Here is a 23,033-nt window from a genome sequence, read left to right on the forward strand (position 1 = left end):
CGGGTTTGGGGTGGGAGGGATTTGGGGATAATTTCGTTTTTGTAAAACTCTTTAATAAAAAAACACACACCAAAGAATCAAAAACAGGGGAAAAATGAAAGCATGGCGAATGCCTGGACAAATCCCTGCAGTTTTTTTTTTCTTTTCAGAAATGGTTTACCATTAATTGGTTTACCAAATTCCTTCTTCCTGGGGCCAAGAGAAAACGACTGGTCCAAGTTCCCTCAACTGACTCCGTGCCCAGAGTGGGGCTAGAACTCATGTTTCTAGCCTGATGCTTTAACACTACATCAATCTCTCACATTTTCTGGGCTTACAACTCTGCTTTGTCAAAATGGACAAACATCAAGGTAGGAACAGCTATAGGCCTCTTCAGTCATAATGAATATTAGGAAGAGGTAGATGAAGGACACACTTCCTGAAGACCAAGTGTTAGGACTGAAACCCTGTGGGATTCAACAGGGGTCTAATTTTTAAGTGAGAAAGTATAGTCTTAGTCGGACTATAAGTGTAAGTGTATGAAACTGAAGTGAAAACAGCTGAAAAGATCTGTCACACATATTTTGCACAATGTACAAAATTAAGGAGATCAATAGAAAAAGCTCACTCCTTATGTTTCTCAGTATCTACACTTAGGCTACTGCATAACTTTCCAATTCTATATTCTACCATCAAATAAAGATTTATTTTTAACAAGACGGGCATTTAGCCTGTGTACCTGATTTTAATTCTCCCCCCCCCCCGAGGTTCTAATATGACTTTTAATGGCAGACGTGACTCTGGGATAGTGTATTTTGATTTCTAAAAATATATTTTTTGTATTTTAATTTTTATTACTATGCTTTGTTTAATGTTGATTTACCTTTGCGGAAGGCAGCAAAACACTGTGGCATTCCTATCATTTTGTATTTAGTTATTTAATAATATCCTCTTCAGTACAAAGGGCCAAATTATCAGTACATCACTTAACTTTCCAAAAATGTTCCATCTGTATTAAAATTGCTTTTTAGCACTTCTTTTCCTCAGCTTTCTACAGACATTACATTTACCTTATATTTGTGTTACAATCTTGTTCAAGGTTTCCCTCTAGAGGTAAAGCAGCAATCTGCTAACAGTACTCATAATAACGAATGATTGAAAAAAACAGGAACTTGGAAAAGTTATTTGATAAATAAAATAGGACTTCAAAATCAATCTACATTCCACCTATTCTTTTTTTTTAGAAGCAGCAAAATCATATGCATTTCAGACATAAAGAAATCGTGGTCTGCAAGTATGCTAAATTACTTCCAAAGTCTCTCTCTGGGCAAGCAAAGATGGTTGCTTTCAAAATGCGAATGGTTTGCAGGTATTATGCCCAGTCCTTTATCTTTAATTGTATGCACTTATCATAAATCAAAAGGACTGCAAAGGAACACAGCAGCTTTCCAAGATGGAGTCTATATTTCCAAGATTGGACCGAGTGGAGGAGAATAGAAACTATTATCAAAAGGTGAGCTGAAATTAAAGATTCAGTTAAATTGAAAGATTAAAATTATACAAAGAAACAGAATAAGGAGATATCATTAGTCCTTTTTTTAAAATTTGCATGAAACATTGTAGCAACTTTCTACATTTTATTTTGTATGCTTCCATTTAGTCTTGTCTATTCATAATTGTTGTTACTATCTTTCTTTAAATAAGTTGGCAAGAATCAGAAGCCAAGGAAAGGACTGGCTATAATCATATAAAAAGATATATGGAGTCCCTAGTATAGGTAATCTTTGTTCAATGACTGCTTGTTCAGCAACTGTTCAAAGTTATGACAGCACTCAACATGTGATACTTACCACCAGCCTTCATAGTTGCATCGATCACTGCATCCTTATGATCAAATGATCATGATATGGGTAGTTGACAACTGGCTCAACATTGCAGCATCCTTTTTTTTTTGTTTATGTTCATTTTTATTTTTCCATTTCTTGCACAAACAAATCAACAAATATACTGCAATACATAGATACATACACATAAGTTTGGGTGCTGCTCGTCCATTTCCCCTTTCACTGTATCCACCCTCCTTCTCTCTCTTTCCTCTTCTTTACTTTCTTTTTCCCTTTCTCCTTTCTTTCCTACTTCCCTCTTCTTCCTCTCCTCACCTCTTTCCCTCACCACTCCCCTCCCGTTTCTCCCTACTTCTCCTCCTCTTTTCCTCTAACCTTCCTACTTCCTTCCCCCTCCTTTACTCTCTTCCCTCTCTCCTCTCCTTTCTTCCCTCCCATTCCTCTTCCTATACAATTCAGGGGTAATGTCCGAGCAGCTCCTTTCCTTAGATTTTCAATATCTATATTAGGTATGATAACATTAATTTTCTATTACATCAATATTTCTATAAATCTGACCTTCTCGGTATATACTTCTATAAATTTTTATACTACCTCCGGTTATGCAATACTGTGTCGCCTGGGTCTCCCTCCTTATCTCCTCATTTTTCTTCCATCTAAATTAGTGTTAGCTGTCTTTTAAGCATATTCTCTTTTTCATCCACTTGTAAAATTTTCCCCAAATTTCATAATACTCTGACTCTCTCTTATCTTTAATTATCATTGTTAATCTATTCATTTCCGCACATTCCATTATTTTCCTGACCACCTCTTCTTCTGGAGGAGCTTTCAGTGCCTTCCAGTTTTGTGCAAACACAATCCTCACTGCAGTGGTTATATGAATAATCAAATATGTGTTCTCTTTACTATATTTCTCTGGCAAAATACCCAACAGGAATATTTCTGGTCTTAGTTCTATATGTCGTTGTATCATTTTTTCTATCCATGATCTGATTATGTTCCAATAGGTTTTAGCTTCTGCACACATCCACCACATATGATAGAAAGAGCCTGGTATTTGATGGCATTTCCAACATTTCATAGATCTGTCCTTAAACATTTTAGCTAGTCTTTCTGGAGACATATGCCATCTGTAGAACAGAACAGAACAGACCTGTATTAATAGAACAAATAGAAAAATATGGCGATGTAGCAGGTTTGAAGATTAATAAAGATAAAACAAAAATGTTAGTGAAAAATATTACTGAAAAACAAAAAAAAGAATTGATGGGAAAGTTAGAGATACAGATTATAAAGAAGGTAAAATATCTGGGGATTCACCTGACAGGAAGATGTATAACAATTAAAGAAGATAACTATTATAAATTGAAAAGACAAATCGAAGTAGATTTGGATAAATGGAAAAAGGTACAACTATCATTAATGGGTAGGATTGCAATAATCACAATGAATATATTACCATGATTGTTGTTTTTGTTTTCAACAATACCAATAAGATTGGAAAAGAAATATTTTCAGGGGCTATATAAAATAATTTTGAAATATATTTGGCAGGGGGAAAAGGCAAGGATTAATTTAAAAATGTTACAGGATGCAAGACTCAGAGGTGGGTTTAGCTTATCTAATTGGGAATTATATTACCAGGCTGCAGCAATGTCATGGATGAAAGAATGGATTTTACTGAGGAATACTAGATTATTGACTTTAGAGGGACATGATTTACAGTTGGGATGGCATGCGTTCATATGGTATGGGAGGAACAAAATACACAGCTATTTCCTGAGACATCATATGAGGAATTCTTTATTGATGGTTTGGAAGAAAATAAAGAGGAAGCATTACTTGAGGATTCCAGATTGGCTCTCAACTATGGAAGCGTTAATACACCCCAATATGTTTAACATGGGAAACATTATAAGATATAAAGACCTACTAACAGACACGGGGAAGCTGAAAACCAAACAACAATTAGAGCAGACATGTCAAACACAAGGCCCGGGGGCCGGATCCGGTCCGCGAAGTGGTTTCATGTGGCCCGCGAAGCCATCCTGGAAACAGTGAGGGAACGGCCCCCACTGCCTTGGCCCCGGCCCAGAGACCCTTCCTCAGATCTGTCTCACTCCTGCCCAGGCCCCCATAGGCACCCTTGATGCGAACGATGTAGAGCTGGCCACGCCCACCCAGTAGGCCATACACACTCTAGCACGCCCACCCAGTAGGCCACGCCCACCCTGGCCATACCCACCCGGCCCCCTGAGGGCAACCGCAATGCTGATGCGGCCCTCAATGAAATTGAGTTTGACACCCCTGAATTAGAGGAACAAGGTATAAAGATGGATTGGTACATGAGAACGCAAATACAATCTAGATATGAAAAAGATGCTAAAATAGATGGTTTTAATTTGGGGAGAACAGAGTTAGATGAAATACGGGAACTGAAGAAAAATGGATTAAAAAAATGTATAGCTACTTACTATATAGGGAATTAGAGGAGGAGCAAGTTAAGGAGTCAATGATAAAATGGTCAAGAAATTTTGGATATACGATTGAATTAGATAGATGGCAGCAACTATGGGAAAGAAACTACAAACTAACAATGGGGACAACGTATAAAGAAAATATGTACAAGATGTTCAACACTGCAACATCCTGAAGTCTTATGAGTGCCATTTGTGACCTTTACTACCAGCTTCCAACAAGCAAAGTCAATGGGGAAGCTGGCAATAAGTTGCAAATCGTAGTCATGTGTCCACAGGAAACTGCAACCATGCAGGACTCACTTAATTATGGCAACTGGGGGTCACATAATGTCACATTTTACAATTACATTGGTTAGCAGTTCCCCCCAAACAATAAATAAATCCGCTTCATTACAAAAAAGGGGAGTAAAGAAAATGTGAAAATCTTCAAGCATGTAATGGAGAAAGTGGAAGTTATGAACTAATAGGAAAATGGAGAAGGGAAAAGGGGAGGGAGGAAGAGAGGTGTAGGGCAAAGGGGGAAAGAAAAAAAAGCAATGACTTCCTACTCTTTTCAGCACAGTAAAGTACAAATTACAATTACAGCCTTAACTTTTACTTTACCAGTTGAACAAATACTAGCCTGTAACAACAAGCTAGATTAATCAGTAAAACCCAGAATCAAGAGTTTTTTTTCTGTGTTGAGCACAAAGCTCATAAGTGATTTCCAAATAGAAACACAACTGAGTATATATTTTTCTCAAAATTACAATAGTTGCCAACTCTATTAGTACCATCACTTTTTCCATCCATTCTTCTGTTGTGGTGATTGACATATCTTTCCATTTCTGTGCATACAGAATTCTCTCAGCAGTCAAGCTATAAATTCAAAGGTATAGAATCTGCATACAAATAATATTTATTTATTTATTTATTTATTTATTTTAATTCCATTTTTATCCCGCCCTTCTCCGAAGACTCAGGGCGGCTTACAAGCTTAGCAGTAGCCTTCATTCTATGTATATGCCTGCTTATTATGTATTATTACAGAACAATAGCACTGCAGAAGTGAGACTCCTTTAAATGTTAATCTGAAGCAGTAATCTGAAGGTTATATCTTTAATATTTAACTTATTTGCAGTTAACTGCATCCATTCTTTGCATTGATTTCATATAAAAACAAGAATCTTTTAATTTAGTTCTCTGATAGTCAGTGAAAGAAGACAGTTTGGCATACAGCCACCCAGACTTTTCATAGTTGTGCCAAATCTAAATGCAATCCTACATATTTATCAGCTTCAATGGGTGTTGCAAATGTAGAATGGCAGTTTATTTTGTTTATATTTTATTTATTTATAAGATTTATTGACCAGTTCAGTTGAAAGAGACAGCACTTGATATGTAAAATGTAATAACAATATATAGAGATAGCTAGACAGATTGATAGACAGACAGACAGACAGACAGACAGACAGACAGACAGACAGACAGATAGATAAATAGACAGATAGAGACAGACAAACAGACAGACAGACAGGGAGACGGAGAGGCAGAGGCAGATAGAGATAGAGATAATACAACAGTAGAACTAATTGTTCTGGTGCTGATGTCCTATACAATTAACCTCCCAAGACTTTCTGAAACAACAAATTTTCACTAACTTTTGAAAGAGAATGAGAGTACAAGCCAACTTTGCTTTACAGGTCAAGTTGTTCTAGATACTGAAGCCATCAAAGAAAATGCCCCCCCTCTCTTTTCATACCTTGTCATATTTGGGGACAGTCAGCAGATGCTGCCTAATGGTTCAGCTTGAGATGGTGGAATCTATTTTGGAAAGGTGGTTTACTGAGACCCTAAGCTATTTTGAGCTTTATAGAAAGTAATTTAGCACCTTGAACTGAATTCAGAAACAGCTAACGGCTCTCCAGCAACCCAGACTACAAGTCTCCTGTGCTGCAATTGGCTATCTCCAGGCGGCAATGGTTGATTCAAACCTATTGGTTGCCGCCTAGGGGCTAAACTATATATTGCGGCTAGTTACAGCCTTTTCCCCAGTACAGTTTCTACACGAAATAAACTATGAGTTACCTTGTACTCAGCTTTGCGTCTTCATTCCTGCGCCAAAGAACCCGCTATTTAACAATACCAATAACCAAAGCAGTCTTCGCAACAATTGTTGTGAGTTGTAGGACTTTCCAATAGGCCTGTGAGCCACTGCATTTTAGATCATGGAGGTTTATGTATGGTGTTTAAAGGAAGTCCAATATAGAATTTGAGGGATAAAGACATGCACCATCATCCTCACTGCATCTTGTTCCAGACAAGGCCTCTGACCTAACTAATACACCAACTGAGCAGATGGTAGGGCCCCAAGTCTTTCAAAGTTGATGGATTGGAGCTTCCCACTCCCTCAGAGAGGCACTGACCATGCCTGAATCTGATTTCCTATCCCCTTTCTGACTGTCCTTATTCAGGGTCAGGAATCTATGTTCATGTTAGGCAAATCTTACCTCACTTCCTTATGACATTCTCAAGCTACCCTCAACTCAGATAGCAGATGTTGAAATTCCCCAGGACTATCAACTTGTATCTATATCATCCTTATAACGAGACTGATGGCTCAAGAGGGGATGCTAGTATGCAGCTGGAAGGATGGATATGATAGCCACATCCCCGGTTTATTCTCACACCCAAATTAGTGCTATAAGAGCCATGGTGGCGCAGTGGATAAGAGTCACGGTGGCGCAGTGGTTAGAATGCAGTACTCACATCTCACTCCAGGAGTTCAATTTTGAGCAGCTCAAGGTTGACTTAGCCTTCCATCCTTCCAAGGTTGGTAAAATGAGGACACAGATTGTTCGGTGGGGGGCTGTATGCTGACCGCTTAGAGAGGGCTGTAAAGCACTGTGAAGCGGTATATAAGTCTAAGTGCTATTGCTATTGCTACAGAATAGCACTTCTCACAACTGCACATACCAATGACTCAGGTATCTTTTATGGTGGAAGTTCAAGTGTTAAATGAGAGGAAAAAATGGACATTACCACTCCAGGCATTAAATATCTCAGCTACTACGTACCTGTACTTATCTATTTATCTGAACTGGGCCAAGGTTCTCAACTGAGAAGGAATTTTGCTTAATTCCTAAGTGCCTTATTCACGAACCATGAAACCATCATTTTTTTAATTAATATGGCATTTTGTCAATATAAAAATTAAGGAAAAGCTTTCCTGCAAGACTGAAATTAAATTTATTCTGTAAAGCTGGCATGTAGAAGGGAAAATGCTGACATGTTGAGAAAGAGATGAGTTTTACTGCCTATTAAATCAATGATACCATGATTCCAAAAGTTGGAGACCAATTTTTTTTGTCAGATTAAAAAAAAATCTTTTATTTTAAAGCTTGTGTTTTATCCCTTTATTTTACCTTTTTTTTCTTACAATTTTTGCTATTCCCAGACATTGTCTTGAACTGATTAATAGTAGTCTGGGAAATCTTGGTCTCTGCAGTTTTAAAGAAGAGAGCAAACTTGTGAGGTCATGAATAAAACATTTCTGAAGCTAAGCTGCTTCTTTAAATATAGCAAATGCTTCAAATGCAAGTAAGCATTTTTTGTTCACTGATCTCAGTGAGAACTAAGGACAGACACCAAAGGAAGAAATGCAATAAAGATGGAGGAATGTTTAAAAGAGTCCAATATATAATCCTCAGCTAGTCACAAAATTGACTAGGTAACTTTTTTTTTTGCCTAAACTACCTCACTAGCTTGTTCTGAAGATAAACTGGGATGTAAACTTGTTGCAGAAATTGCTCATCATAAAGTGATATCACTCTCTCTTTTCTGGGGTTTTCTGTACGAGCAATAATAATAATAAACAATACAGTTGACTGTGGTTGCTGACTGTGTCAGCAACCAAAATAATACTAATATGCTGTCTGATTCCCAGGAACTGTGGATCGTTTACAAATTATAAGTTGTAAATTACAAGTTAAAAGGTTAAAATAAAAAAATAGCAAACAACAAAAATGAAGAGTAAAGATGGCAAAACCTGAATGAAACAAATAAAAGCAACTCACACCATCTAAAGGGGGCTTCAGTCCCTTTCACCAAAGGCCTGGGGTAAGAACTAAAAGGTAAAGGTAAAGGTTCCCCTGCACATGCATGCTAGTCGTTTCCAACTCTAGGGGCCGGTGCTCATCTCCGTTTCAAAGCTGAAGACCCAGCGCTTGTCCGAGGACGTCTCCATGGTCATGTGGCCGGCATGACTAGATGCCAAAGGCGCACGGAACGCTGTTACCTTCCCACCGTAGTGGTCCCTCTTTTTCTACTTGCATTTTTACATGCTTTCAAACTGCTAGGTTGGCAGAAGCTGGGACGAGTAACAGGCACTCACTCTGTTACGTGGCACTCGGGATTCGACCCATCAAACTGCCGACCATCTGATCGACAAGCTCAGCGTCCTAACCCACTGAGCCACTGCGTCCCCTGGGGTAAGAACTAGGCCTCTTCAAAACATAAATTGAATAGGGGCCACCTGGATCTTGGGAGGGGGGAACCTCATATGAAAGAGCAAGTGCTGTTACAGGGAAGATGTGTCCTGATATATGGCATTGGTTAATCATAGCATCCTAGAGTGTGCCAATCCTGACAGCAGATGCTAGGGGAGATAAGCAATCCCTCAAGTAACCAAGCTTGATGCCATGCAAGACTTTATAATGATCAGCACCTGGAATTTCACCGGGAAGCAAACTGGCAACCATGTCTCACAGGGCTGGGAAAGGCAGAGCATAACGCATCACTTGAGGGTCAACGGCAGCTCTGCTGTTTGGTAGAATGTAGCAGATGTCTAAAGCTGAGTGGAGGTACTGTGATGTCAAGAAAATGTATTCATGGATACGTATTCCCATAGAAAGATACTTGTGGATTTTTCTGCCTCAGGTGTCATAATCTTTGGGAACTATGGGCAAATCCTGGACTGATATGAATCTGGTTACTAAGAGCACATCCTGAAAAATAAAAATAAAAGAAACTTTAGGAAAGGAACATTTGAGCTTTTTTTTCCTCATCAAACTGAAATGTAAACGTTCTTCAGACAGCAAGATTTCCATTTTTCTGGGAGTTTCCAAACTTACGATGAGTAAGAGATTGATCTTCTCTGTTCTTCTGGGGCTCTTGTAAGTGCCAGAACAATTAGCAGAAACTGGTTTACCAGTGAAATAAATTCCCCAGAGAGACATTGAACTTCTTTGATTGGCTAGACACCATATGGCAGGGGTGTCAAACTCAATTTCATTGAGGGCCACATCAGCATTGCGGTTGCCCTCAAGGGGGCCAGGTGGGCGTGGCCAGGGTGGGTGTGGCCTACTGGATGGGCGTGGCCAGCTCTACATCGTTCATATCAAGGGTGCCTATGGGGGCCTGGGCAGGAGTGGGACAGATCTGAGGGTCTCTGGGCCAGGGCCAAGGCAGTGGGGGCCATTCCCTCACTGTTTCCAGGATGGCTTCGCGGGCCACATGAAACCACTTCGCGGGCGGATCCGGCCCCCGGGCCTTGTGTTTGACATATCTGCCATATGGCATATATGACACCCCTGTGTGCCCTGTAATCAAAGCACCACCCTAGGGTTCACAAACTTCAGTGAAATAATGAAACAATCTAGTGCTTATATACTTCTCAAACAGTTTATTTGCCATTGATACTAACTGTAATATTGAATGTACAGAAGAGTTACGGTACAAAGAAAGCAAGTTTCCAGTAGAAGTAATGCAACAGTCCAGCTGCTCTGCATGCTACTCACAATTCTTCTGGACACATTGGCCTTGTTATGCAGAAGGGCCTATGCAACTAGAGACATAGTTGAGTGGGTAAAAATGGACTGTTCTTCCTCTATGGAAGAAACACTATTGTTTGGGGAGAACCCCTTCTAAAAGTGATTCATATAGCCATATCAGGAAAAGGTGTGTCAATTCTTGTACACGGTATAAGCTGATCATAAATACACCTAGGAAAAGTTGAATTCGCATATCCTAACATAGTTCTCAAAAGCAGCCCAGTTTGCTATTTATGTTGTTCACTCATCAGATTTACCACTTCACATCTCCTGAAAACATTTCACTTTTATAACCTGGGTCTGCTACTTTTCAAATACCACAAATAACCCACAGTTGCTTGCACATTCTCCTACAACAACAACAAAAAAAAACAACCACAAAGATATTTCAATGTGCCACATAAAACCATGCTTTAACTGTTTACAAAGTAATTAAAACAGTTCATCTCAAAACCTAAAATGATTAAGTTGGAAGAAAGTTCTCTACAGTATTTAAGAAAAGTGAATTCAGAAAAGGTGTAAAGGAGGAAAATGTGAATACTTGCAAGCATTACCAATATGTTCTATGAAGCCTTTAAAACTTATTTACATACATAAATACAATTAAGTCTCATGACAACCTTTTTATCACAAGTAGAACAAAATAATTAGTGGATAGTATTATCCAAGGGAAATCAAGAAAAGATTGACAGAATGGCAAAATGTTAAAAACAAAGGTTGGATTTTTTAAAAAAGCAATTGTAGCAAAATCTTCTGGGGACAGTAATGAATACTTTATAATTATGTGTCTTCTGTAGGAAATCAGCTTGGTCTTTTGATAGAGATCTTAATATGCAGAAATAAATAAGAACCATTTACTCCACTGAATTATGACATAGAAAAAATGTTATTTCAACAGCAGTATCAAGAGGTTTTTTTACCTCAAATATATAGCCACTTGAAATAAGTTTTACTTTTTACAAATAAGTATGTTTATAAACTTAGTTATGAATCTTGATAGCCCCATGTTATTTTTTTAAAAAAATCAGTTCAGTTCAACTAAAATCAAATTCATTTCAATAAAGAAATCACTATTTGTTACTAAGCCAGTACTTCCTGATCTGTTTTACAAGATGGTAATATTGTTGAATTGGAGGAAAAAAAATTATCAGACAGAAGAATAAAACAAATTGCTATAAAAGGAATAGCTTTTTTCAGGATCAAAAGGAACTCCAATGTGTAATTGATTTATACAGAATATAGAACAGCTGATGCTCTCCAAATATTTGTTGACTTTGATGCCCAGAATTTTGGATCAGTATTGAAATCAAGCACATCTTCAAAACATCTGCTTGAGAAAGGCAGTATTATTATATACCTTTTACCGGGCTCCAGATGAGTTTTACTTTAATATGTAATCAGCTTTATCAAGTTTGATTCTATGTTTTAGGAAAACAAAGCACTCCAAGCACGGAACTAATAAGTCCTAAATTAAGTCTACCCAACTATGTTTCATTAAAACAGGAATTTTCCTCTGAGGTGGCCTCTTTGAGAGATTTAGCGTAATCTGGTGTTATATGGCTGCCATTTTGTTTCACAGAATGCAGTCATAAAAACCACTGCTCCAAAAGTGGAAGCATCACAGAGGTTGCATACTATTTAAAGGCAGGCAAAAACACTGGATTATAAGTATATCACCTTGCAACTGTTCCTTCTGAATGAGATCCAACAGAAACTCAACCAATTTATTATCATGGGATGTCTGTATATTTCAAAAGCCCTATCTTTAGGAGTAACTCTGTTTTAGTATTTCTAATTACAAATCACTATTTTGCAGGATAAAATCAAATGTGATCAATGTCTTATAAAATTAAAGTCCAATGAAGTGCTTTCCTCCCCCCAACTACTGAAAATATTTATGAAACCATTACAATTATCCAAAGTGGATGGGAACGATGACAGATGAAATCCAACACATCTGGAAGATAGCTAGTTAAAAAAAATGTAGATTCTCTGTGTCTTATGGTCAAATTCATACTTGAAATCTTGAATATACACTTTTAAAGTTCACTGGCATTCATTTGTGACTAATTGCCTTTCAAATTCTAATACTGACAATGTCATGAGAAAGACAGTTTGGAAAAGCAAATCTGGTTAGTTTTCAGGGGAGGGGGAGAGGAAGGCAATGAATTAGGGCATCTTAAATATTACATAAAGAGCCCACCAGGGCTAATAAAGGATTAACACAATAAAGTAAGAAATAAGTAATTGTTAGTACTGTTACATTTTAATCTAGGGAGGGCTATATGAATTTACTTCCAGGAAGATAGCTGAAAGGTATGAAAAAGTAATAGTTGAAACATTAGATGTAGTGCTCTCAACTTCAGACCTTCCTACATTACTGCACTGTTTTCTGAATGTTTACGATATACTTTACAAAAAAGGATAGAACAGAACGCATGTAAGAGGAAACCAGCACACCTGCAAAAACTGAGTCATAGCTGACTGGTGAAGCACATACTTTGCATACAGAAGGATCTTGACCTTAAATCGCTGACATTGCCAACTGAAAGGATGGTTAGCAACCATTGTGAAAAACGTCTGATCATGGAAAATTGTTACTGACAGCACATCGGGTATCAGTAACAAGGTGTCAGTGGGCACCATGGTATCCTCTAGAAACCTCACAAAGTCACTTTTGTTCAAATTAAAGCAATATTTAAAATTGCTGAAAACGTCATGAGAATCCTGTGAAATTACAGCAACATCTTATGAGATTGCTAAAGATTTTGCCAATGGTGCTCAGTGCCAGAAATATTGGCTGATTCTGAAGTAGGTAATACTGGACTATGTAAACAATTGGCCTGATCTGGTGTAAGGCAGCTTCCCCAATTCTTGTAAGTTTAGTGCATTCTGAATACATGCAAAGTGCTTACCCATGGCCTTTTACAACTTTTCATCTGAACCTGGCTGACATCTATAACACTGCATATGCCAACCAAGCACTTAAAGCTTATTGGCTTCTCCAGAATTTTACCCAGCTCAACCTCAGTGCTTTTTATTGTTATATTCTCAGAACATAAGAGTGCTAAAATGGATTTAATCCAGTCTGTTTCTGGAAGAAGCTAGTGAATTGTGTTCATTGGGGCTTACTCTCAAGTAAATATAGAGGGTACTTATTTTCTGCATAAATTGGAAGAGAAGCGTGCTATACATTATTAATGGATGTGCCCAGATATGAATTCTTCTGGTAGAAATTGAGAGCATGGGGTGGTCTTAAGGAGTCCGACTGTATTCAGATCCCACATAAACTAGTGCTGCTTAATTTAAAGTAAGGTTTTGTATGTTTGAGATATATTAGCAAACAATGCCATTTTTAAACAACTGCCAGGTTAAGTAATTTTATAAAATCCAAACAAAAAAGCACACCAAGTTACAGGGTGGGATATGCAAACATAAAACCACATACAGATGTGAGGCCCACATTCCACATGAACCAGTTGTTCTTCAAGAGTTTATTTCTGGACCACAAGCATCCACGGAAGACTGCAAGTTTGAATATGGGAAAGATGTCAGGGTGGGGCTGCTTAGGACTTTATGGTATATATGCTATGCCTCTATCTACTTATAGAAAGTGAAAGAGTGAGATGCTTTTCCTACAGGGAGAGAAAGTATCTGCATTTTTCTTTATACCTTACGAACAGACATTTGTGTGTCCATAAATTACACCTTGGTATCCAGGTAGTGATGAAATCACCTCTCTGAAGTGGTAGATGAGGTTTTTTGATCTTATTTTACACATTTGGATTGCCCCACTCCCTTCCCCAATGCATTTTAAATGTAGCATATTTTTATTCATTTTCCTCTGAAAATCACAATATGTGAATATTTCGAATACCTGAATTTTAGTGGGAATTTGGGGAGTTACCCAGGTGACCAAAAACAGGTTCAGTAGTCTCAACGTTGCCCACCCCTCTTATAAGGGTGCAAAGTAGCTGAGGATGAGTGAGTGAACATATGCCTAGAATGAAGAATCCCACACTTAAGTTATTATTTTGTTTTAAACTTCAATTATGTAAGATTGCTATAAAACCCCTTGGATTGTGTGTCATATGGGGGGAGGGCTTTCAATGAACTTGGGTCTTTAGGATTGTGGCTAGGACACAGCCTTAAATGAATTTTTGAATCTCCTGTTAGGGCAAGGGAGAAAACTGGGGTGTATCGTATTTTGACCATAATGTGGAACTTAATAATCATTTAGAATGATAATATTTAGCTGTGTTGTTTGATTTTCCCCCCCACTTATGTTGCCTTTAAGAAAGTTGATGGAATATAAATATCACACTGTATGAGAAATTCTGAAATATATACTCTGAGACAAACCTTTGCTTCCAGTGACCAAGTCAGCATCCAAATGCAGCAAATACAACCTAAACTTCTTATTCAAAGACATTATATCATCATAACATTTTAAAAGAAACCTGGCTTCTCAATTGGACAAAAGTGACTTCATTTAAATTATTGATGAGAATGAAATGGAGCTAAATGTAAACAATATTTCTAAATAATTAAGTCACATTATCCATAAGTCTTCCAGCCATTTTATATGTAATAATTTTAAACTTTGGTTGCTACAAAATGTATGTGCTTATTTTCAAAGCATTATTTAAATAAAAGCATCACATACAAAAGTTCAATGCAGAGCATAAATATTGATCAACTTATCATGTACTTTTTCAGTAGTTGAGAAGGACTGTAGGTTGTCACTCCTTTATATTAAAAAAATTAAATTACTTTTCTAGAAAAGAGGCTTTTGTAGATGCATTTAGCTGACAAAAGTACAAGAAAAGCGAGCACATTATAAAAAAAGGATTAAAACTTTCTGCAAATTTTAAGGTGCCAATAAAGGAAGATGATACACAAAGAAGGATGAATTGCAGCTCAAAAACATAATAAAAATAAAAACAATTCCTGTATTCTTTGGAATATACAACTTGATTAAAAAATTATTTCCAGGATATAAAAACTCTTATTCACAGCATTGCTAAATTAGAAGCATTCACAGTTTCTCTTTGAGAATCATTGTATACTTCCTTTTAACTTACAAGTCGAAATGATTGATTAAATTATTTAAGATTGTGTAAGACTGAATGCCTCAGCACCAGACGTCAAACAAAATACTTTAAATTTCAAAGTCTGAAACTCTGGACACATACTGGGTATCTATCCTTCTCCATATTTATAGCCAACATGAGTGAACAACACTACTATCTTAAACCTTTATTATTTTCTGAAGTTCAGACTTGGAAAAAGTCTATGAGAATGTAATCACTTCACTGAGCAATATCAATCAGAGAAAACATCATAGCAATATTTCCAGACATACTGACTTCAGAACTGATTGCTATTCTGTGTGAAAGATAAACATGGCAGTGCTCTCATTTGTCATATAAAATCACGGACATTATCAGAATAGACACCTGTAATAATAATTCAATAGGGTCGCCAGACTGCTTCTTCTAATCTTGCCGTGGTTCCCATATTGGTGGGGGAGTTGCTATGACTACCTTCAGTGTCCACAACATCATTTTGGTTTGGAAGGTTGGGATTGAGTAAAGTAGATCCGGTGGAAGCATTAGTGCAAGGAGGCAGAATACGTGGGGGAGACCGATCACCACCGGACATCATGGAGAATTGGTAAGATCCTGCGGATGTTCCATAGTAGAGATGATACGAAGGAGAGCTGGTCTGAAATGGGCTACCTTGAGCCTGAGAAGAACCTGGATAAGGAGGCGGTAGGTATGTGTGATATCTGGTGGCGGTGGTCATGGCGGACATGCCAATTCCTATTCCTGAGCTGACTGGGGTTGGAGTATAGGTGAATGCTCCAGGATAGTGCATACGAGGATCAGAAATGGAAGGAATGGCAGAAAATGGACGATCAATTCCTACTCTTGGATCACTGAACGCTGTTAGGTCAGAAGCACCTGGTTTGGGAGAACGGACATAAACATAAACAGATATGAGCGGTAAGTAAAAGACATGACTTTAGCTCATTGAAGAGAAATTACTCAGATACGCAGGTGGCCCTCGTGACTTGTAGCCTGATTACCTGCAGTTTTGCATATGTGCAACCGATAAATGTGGACAAGACCTCATTATCAGCAGCAAAATGTTTTGCATATCTTTGGTAGTCTTTGGCCTGTGGCTCTGTAAAGGGGATGCTGTTTGGAGTGGAAATTTTTAGGCATGCACAAAATGGCAGATACACTTTTCCACTTGCCTGAAGTAATTTATTTGAGGTATCACATTCACAATTATTGTGCTGGATAACAGAAAATTAGATTTGACAAACGTGAAGTAGCAAAACTAAATATTGCCTATTAACAATGAAGCATTTGTAATGCTCTTGAATGATTTTGAAATGTATGCCTTAAGAAAAAAATAATAAATTAGCCGTGATCTCTAGGGTACAGGGTTTTTCTCCGCAGTATGTTTTAGCATACACAATATAGAAAATTAAGTACAGTATACATGTCTAGTTATTACTGGAGACACGAATATGAATAACATTTTACCAATCTTATAATAGTTGTACTATGGAGGTGTTCTGTTTCTAAACCCAGGGTTAAAGTCCTACATCTAACCACCAAATTCATAAATGTAACCTTAGTTCTCTATTCAGTAATCTTGCTTAAGATCTAATTAATGAGAAAACTGTGACTTTGTTCCTAGAAAGTGACCACTGCTTTCAGCTTTGTCCTTCTATTCACAAGTCCTGCTTCAAATTGCCATTTCTTTGCTACAATCATCAGTTGGGTTCAATAATCAACATTTTGCTTGATATAAAATCAAATATATTTTGATTCTCTCTCTCCCTCCCTGCCTCCCTCCCTCCCTCCCAGTCCAGACTGTTGCCAGGAGTCAAACACCCCTCCCCCCCCCCCCCCGTCTGCACATACAGATACACTGACACAGACATATACTATGAAAGAATTTGTGAACTTCATTCCTCTGTTCTTTACTCCTTTCATCTGGACTAGAGAGTACTGGCTGCTTGGTCAACAGAAATTCAGAACGTTTATAAATTTAGGAACTAAAAGCATTTTGAATAGCTTGTTCCCCTTTTGAAATAATGAACTTCAGCTCCCCTCCTCTGCTGATTGAGGAACTCTCACTTCCCCTCCAAGGCCTTCCCCCCCCCTCACAGATGAAAGATAATGGCCTCTTAAAAAGAGAGCTAGGAGACAGGCTCCAGTTAACAGACTTTGGCTTCCCTTCCTTGCCAGCTATTACAAAGCATTAAAATAACAATAAAGCAACCTTTCCTCATGGCAAGCCCTCCTCAGACACAGTGTGGAGTCTGCCTAAAAGGAATGTGCGGCCTACAGAAGGGAAAGAGTCAGAAAGGTAGGAGAAAGAAAGCAAAAACCATCTGCCTTGCGACTGGATTAAAAGGGGGCTGCAAATATGCCATCCTGTCAGATTCTGAAAGCTTGTCAGTCGGCTAACCAGACTTTGATATCCTTCAACAAGTTTCTCAGAAGGGTTCTGTGACAGCCTATAGTCGTAATTTTGGATGTGCCCTATATAATCACCATCTGCCTTTCTTCTTAACAATACTACTGAACACCTGGAAATGCCTCCCTTGCAGATCAGATTTCAAGTTTAAATGCCAGTTGTAAAGAGGACTGCCATTTTTTTCCCTGGGAAGCTTTCCTGTGCTCTGTTGTAGGCAGCTGTGACAGGCAGAAATTCAACTGGTGAGGCTGTAATCCAGCAGGGAAGTACAGTAATAGAAATGTCACGTGCGGAGCATCTCGACTGCCGCACATATCTACAAACGGAGCAGTGATGTCAGGAATGCCATTGTTTTGCATCCAGATGCACGTCTCAACCATTGCAACTGTGGCTACAGGTTGCCTTGTAGAAGGGAAAGGGAGATGATGAAGATCTTTTGCTTGAGTTTGCTTGAGCCCAGAGGATAAAAGATGGGGAAGGCAGAATTTCAGGCCTTTGATTCAAGAGAGCAGGGAAAAATGGAATGTATTTTTAGGGGCTGATAAAGTGAGTTGAAAGATTACGATGGAGCCCACTGGTATGGATGAAATCTATAAAATAAGCCAAGCCTTCAAATTTAGGTAGCAGAGGGCAGGGTGAGGAATGTGAAAACAGCCAGCCTCCAAGCAGTATAGAAATGCTGCGTTGGAAATCACACAATGGAACTTTTGCAATTTGAGCTGTGCTGTACCTAAGCCAAAAGAGAATTGGCTGTGGGGTACAGGGTTGTGGGACAATAGTGACACAGTGCCTGTGACTGGGATAAATCAGCAGGAGAATTTTTCCATCATGCTGATGGGAAGAAAAAAGGATGAAAAATCACTGGCAAGCTTATCTATTCTTATATCATGCAACAACAATAACTAGCAATCCCTATCCAGGTGTGATTTATTCAAGCTGAAGCCAGTAAAGGTGTTCCAAGCTAGCATCTAATTTTAGGATTTTGGGGAAAACAGCTCAAGTTTTAGGTTATATTTTTGAAATATTGAAAACTGGAAAAGATTCACAAACATTTAAGTGCCAATGTAGATCCCATTTTTTTCAGGAATTCAAGGCAGCATGCATACCATTCTTTTCCCAAAACAGCCCTTGGTGAGGTACGTTGGGCTAAGAGAAAGTGATTGGCCCAAAGTTACCCAATCAACTTCTGTTCTTGAAAATTGACTATAACACCCTCTCCCCCCTCACCCCCTGTGCCAGTCCAATATCTTAAACACTACAACATACTGGCTCCCTAACTTGGTGTTTTAAAAATGGGAGTAAAGTATTATTCTGCTAATATCATTTCTCTGACTGGCTACACAAATGTCTTGGGTCTGAATTCCTTTCTTCACTTTAATTTCTTTATATTTATCCCAAACAAAACACAAAATACTTTTTGGTCTGGAAACTGTCAGAAGAATTGTTATGGAGGGAAGAGGAAATCCAGCAGGGTAGAACCAAATCTCTTCTTGAATTATATTACAGCTTGACACTATAATTTATGCAAAAAGCTGCAGCATTTTACTTGTTCAAGGGACAGAATTCTCCAAGCCACTTACTTGTTAACCGGCTTGAAAGCTCTGCAGAAAGAGAGGTCATTCCACTAGCCCTTCCGGGTGAAATGGGTGTGGCTGGATGAACAGAAGAAGTTGCAATTGATCCCAGGTATTGGTAGGATGGATCATAAGGCCAAGGAGGAGATGGCTGAAGTTGCCTCGTATCTGAAATGGGGAAAATAGATGTGAAGAATGGTGAAATATGTGTCTTCATCTAGCATTAACCATAGAACATCAATTTGTGGTGAATCATCTAGATGTGATTTATTTATTCTTGCAAGGATGGTTACAAAATGTATGCCTGCTGGTTGTTGTGTTACAGCAATGAGCTTCTTTTATAAACGTCACTTAGTATAGTATAAATACTTTACATTCCACGAGTAATAGATCACAAAACACTAAAATCATATTGGCTGAATGGAACACAGTAACATTTGTTCTCTTTGTCAGAATAAGGGCCTCAGGATTATGTCTCCCTCTATGACTCTGCCTAGTGGCTTATATCAGCAGTAACAGCCCCTTTAAGGAGATATGTCCACGGGGGTGAGGCGTGGGGAAAGATTTGGGTAATAAAAATACATGAACTGCAATACTGGGATGCAAACTCTGCCCCTTAGGCACCTACATGAGACATGCACCATGGTACAATTACAAAAAGGTGCAGCTTCCTTGATGGCATCACAATGCACATTTTATTTTGGAATCTTCAAGGGTGGCCAAGGACACCTATATTTTCCAAGTACCAGAACCTTCTGTGGCCAGAAGTTCAGCTATGTGACCCACAGGAAAGTTCTCCTCCTCAACAGACTCTAGACTGCTTTACCGAGGGATACACGTTTGGCTCCAACTTGCCTAACATTTAGGCAAATGACAAAATCTAACCCTTTTGGCTAGCTTTGAATTAATTATAATGATCTTGAGTTTAATTTGAATTTCCTTGGTTTTTCTGTCCTTTACCTTTGGCATTTTGTTTTATTTTTGTAAGCTGCCTTGAGTGCTTATATAGCAAACTGGGTGTTCTTGTAATAAACAGACAAATATTTTAAAACTCCATTTGCAGACATACCGATGTTTTTGAGGAGGGAAGGAAACATTACAAGCTGTAAATATCAGTATATGAAATTATTCTTTGCTAACATAGGGCATCATATCAAATTACTAATAATCTTCCTGGTCAGACCCCCAAGTAACTATTTATGCTTAATTTATTCAGTGTTACTGAATTAACGGGTGTCAAACTTGCCACATGACGTGACGTATCGCGACTCTTTTTGCATTGCTGGCAATGGGGTGGGCACGGCTTCGGTATGATGAAACCGGCCCGTGGGCTGGTAGTTTGACACCCCTGATCTAGATCAACAAATCTTGACCATACCCAATAAATCCCACAAACCAACAACTTATGTAAAGGTTGCTGGAGGAGGGCAGGTTATAGCCCTTATTTAATTTTGTACCGTATGCTTCATTTATGTACATATTTATTACTCTGGGTTTCTCATGTGAATTTCTAGAAATGGACAAGTTAATCTTTAGTTTTACCATCTGGATTCCTAACATGTTTTGCTGTTATGAGTTGTGGGGGAATTTAAAAAACTTCATTGTTAAAAACTGCATATAGCAGCTTTATAATTAGGTACTAACAAAAGCCAACAACTGCCCTCTATTGAACTTTTTTTTTAATGGAAAAAAATTCTGAGCTATTTTCATGCATCTCCTGAGGCTGTGACCTAAATATAAATACTGTGGCTGACCAAAGAGTAGTTTGATAATTTAACTAATTAACTAAAAAAGATCTTCAGAGAAAAGCTGTACAAGATGGGCAAAATTTCCTGTCCCCTATCAAATGAGATTAAATGCCCTATACTTCTGATTCTACAATTCTTTCCTATTTTGGTGTATGTAAGTTCACCTTTTTCTAGTTTAGGACAGAATAGTGAATCTCCATTTACTCAACTGCTAAAACTAAGCATTAAACGTTTTCTGTCAAAATACACCAGTATGGGAGAAATTCTGCAGTCTTTGGCTATGTTCACACCATATACTAAAACAAAAACCAAGCGAAGCACATCAGTGTTCAGTAAAAAATTTTTTTTAAAAAAAACGAGTTACCCAAATGGAGCATTATTAATTTATTTAAATATTTACAGGAAGGACTTTATAGCAATAAAAGAGTAAAGGTATTACAAGAACCCAACCATTTTCAATTTCTGAGACCAAAACAGAGTGAAGCCCTTTTCAAATCACCACAATTTTTAGTGCTATTAAGGTTGTGGAGTGCTTCAGATTTAAAAGCATAAATGTGCCTCAGGGACAAAAGACATGAATGTAACACCTATCACCAAATCTTTAAATCAAATCGGCCTTTTCCCAAGATTGTGTGACGTGCAGTCACTATTGACCTGCACTTTACCGCAGATATTTAGAAAAAGTATTTGGTCCTATGAATCCAGAAAGCTGGGAACTATCTTTGCAAATCACATAAGTGGAAACAGAATCTATTTGGACAGATATCAAACACTGGACTGTCTCTAGACTGCAGAACATAAAATTGCAGTGACAGCTGAGACACTACTTTGTGTTTCCATTTGTTAGCACTTCTGTACCACTTGAAGTGATGAGACAATGCCTTTTGAGAAAACCAAATCAAAGGGGCTTGACTTGGCTTTGTACTTAGCCTGTTGCATGCAATTGTAACTCCACAAAAAATATGGCTATCCAAAGACATACAGATTTAACTAAACAAGTTCTTTTTATCTAAAGTCCTTTGTTAGGAGGTGGAGTTAATAACTACTAAAAATATCAAGCCAAGATCAGAATATGAGATGTTAGAACAACTGTGAATGGCACCATATGAAAATGAGATGCTATTATCACATGGGTCTTCAAACTTGGCCCTTTTATGACTTGTGGACTTCAGCTCCCAGAATTCCTCAGCCAGTGTGCCTGACTGAGGAGTTCTGGGAGTTGAAGTCCACAAGTCATAAAAGGGCCAAGTTTGAAGACTCCTGCTAGATCCGTTTTGTCTTTATGAACCTTACTAAAAATCACCTGCTGCTAAAGACTTGGTTGACAATCCCAAATCAATATGTGAAGTTTCAGAGAAGATACTATTCTGAATTGCTTTCACATGTGCTCACCTATAAGTTTCTTCCATTGCACTTTACCATTAACAGTGCTTTTTTGCTAAAAAAAAAGGTGCCAGAACTCTCATCTTGGCGGGCACAGGAGGCGGGGGGGCAGCGCTGCTGCGGTCATGGGCACGAGGGGTGTTGGTGGTGGGCTGCCCCCCAGGGCCAGAGCCGGCACGGCTGGTGCTGTGGGAGCAGCGGGGCCCGCTCTATACAGCGGGGCTGCGTGAGGTGGACGGCGGAGGCGGTGCGGGCCAGGCAATGCAGGGCGGCCACTTAGTCGTGCAGGGCGAGGTGATGGTGACGCAGGTCCAGCACTGGGTAGGCCACCAGCCTGGCTGTCATGGGGGAGCACAAGGAAGGAGTGCACATGGACTCCGCAGAACCCAACTCCCATTCCTTTTCCTCTCTTACATACCTAGTTGAGATGGTGTAGTTGGGCAGCAGGGAGGGATGCAAAGTTCCTGCCAACTCACCTTCGCTGCAGACAACTTGCTGGTGCAACGTTTGCCGGCCGGGTCTTTTGGCGCGCTCAGCAGCAATTCCTATTGGCGTTTGAAAGCCAATAGGCTTTTGAAAGCCAATAGAGGGACTAGCATAGAGCTTGTGCAAAAGCTTTTTTTTGTGTGTGTGTGTGCAAAAAAAGGTGCCAGAACGCCATTCTGAGCATTCTATGAGAAAAAAAGCCCTGACCATTAATCTGCAATGATACATA

General features: G+C 38.7%; 1 protein-coding gene across 1 annotated transcript in view; it reads right to left on the minus strand.

Annotated features, from left to right (window-relative positions):
- Window positions 1–9,954: 9,954 nt before the first annotated feature.
- The window catches only part of RUNX1 (RUNX family transcription factor 1), a 114,133-nt gene continuing 101,054 nt past the window's right edge, over window positions 9,955–23,033 (minus strand). Inside the window, exons 5-6 of the mRNA XM_083361447.1 lie at window positions 19,194–19,355; window positions 9,955–16,079 (exon numbers count right to left, since the gene is read on the minus strand). Coding sequence (XP_083217573.1) covers window positions 15,586–16,079; window positions 19,194–19,355 — 656 coding nt within the window. The 3' untranslated portion in view covers window positions 9,955–15,585. The remainder of the gene's footprint in view (window positions 16,080–19,193; window positions 19,356–23,033) is intronic.

Source organism: Vipera ursinii (assembly GCF_947247035.1).
Source record: "Vipera ursinii genome assembly, chromosome: 4".
Classification (NCBI taxonomy): Eukaryota; Metazoa; Chordata; class Lepidosauria; order Squamata; family Viperidae; genus Vipera; species Vipera ursinii.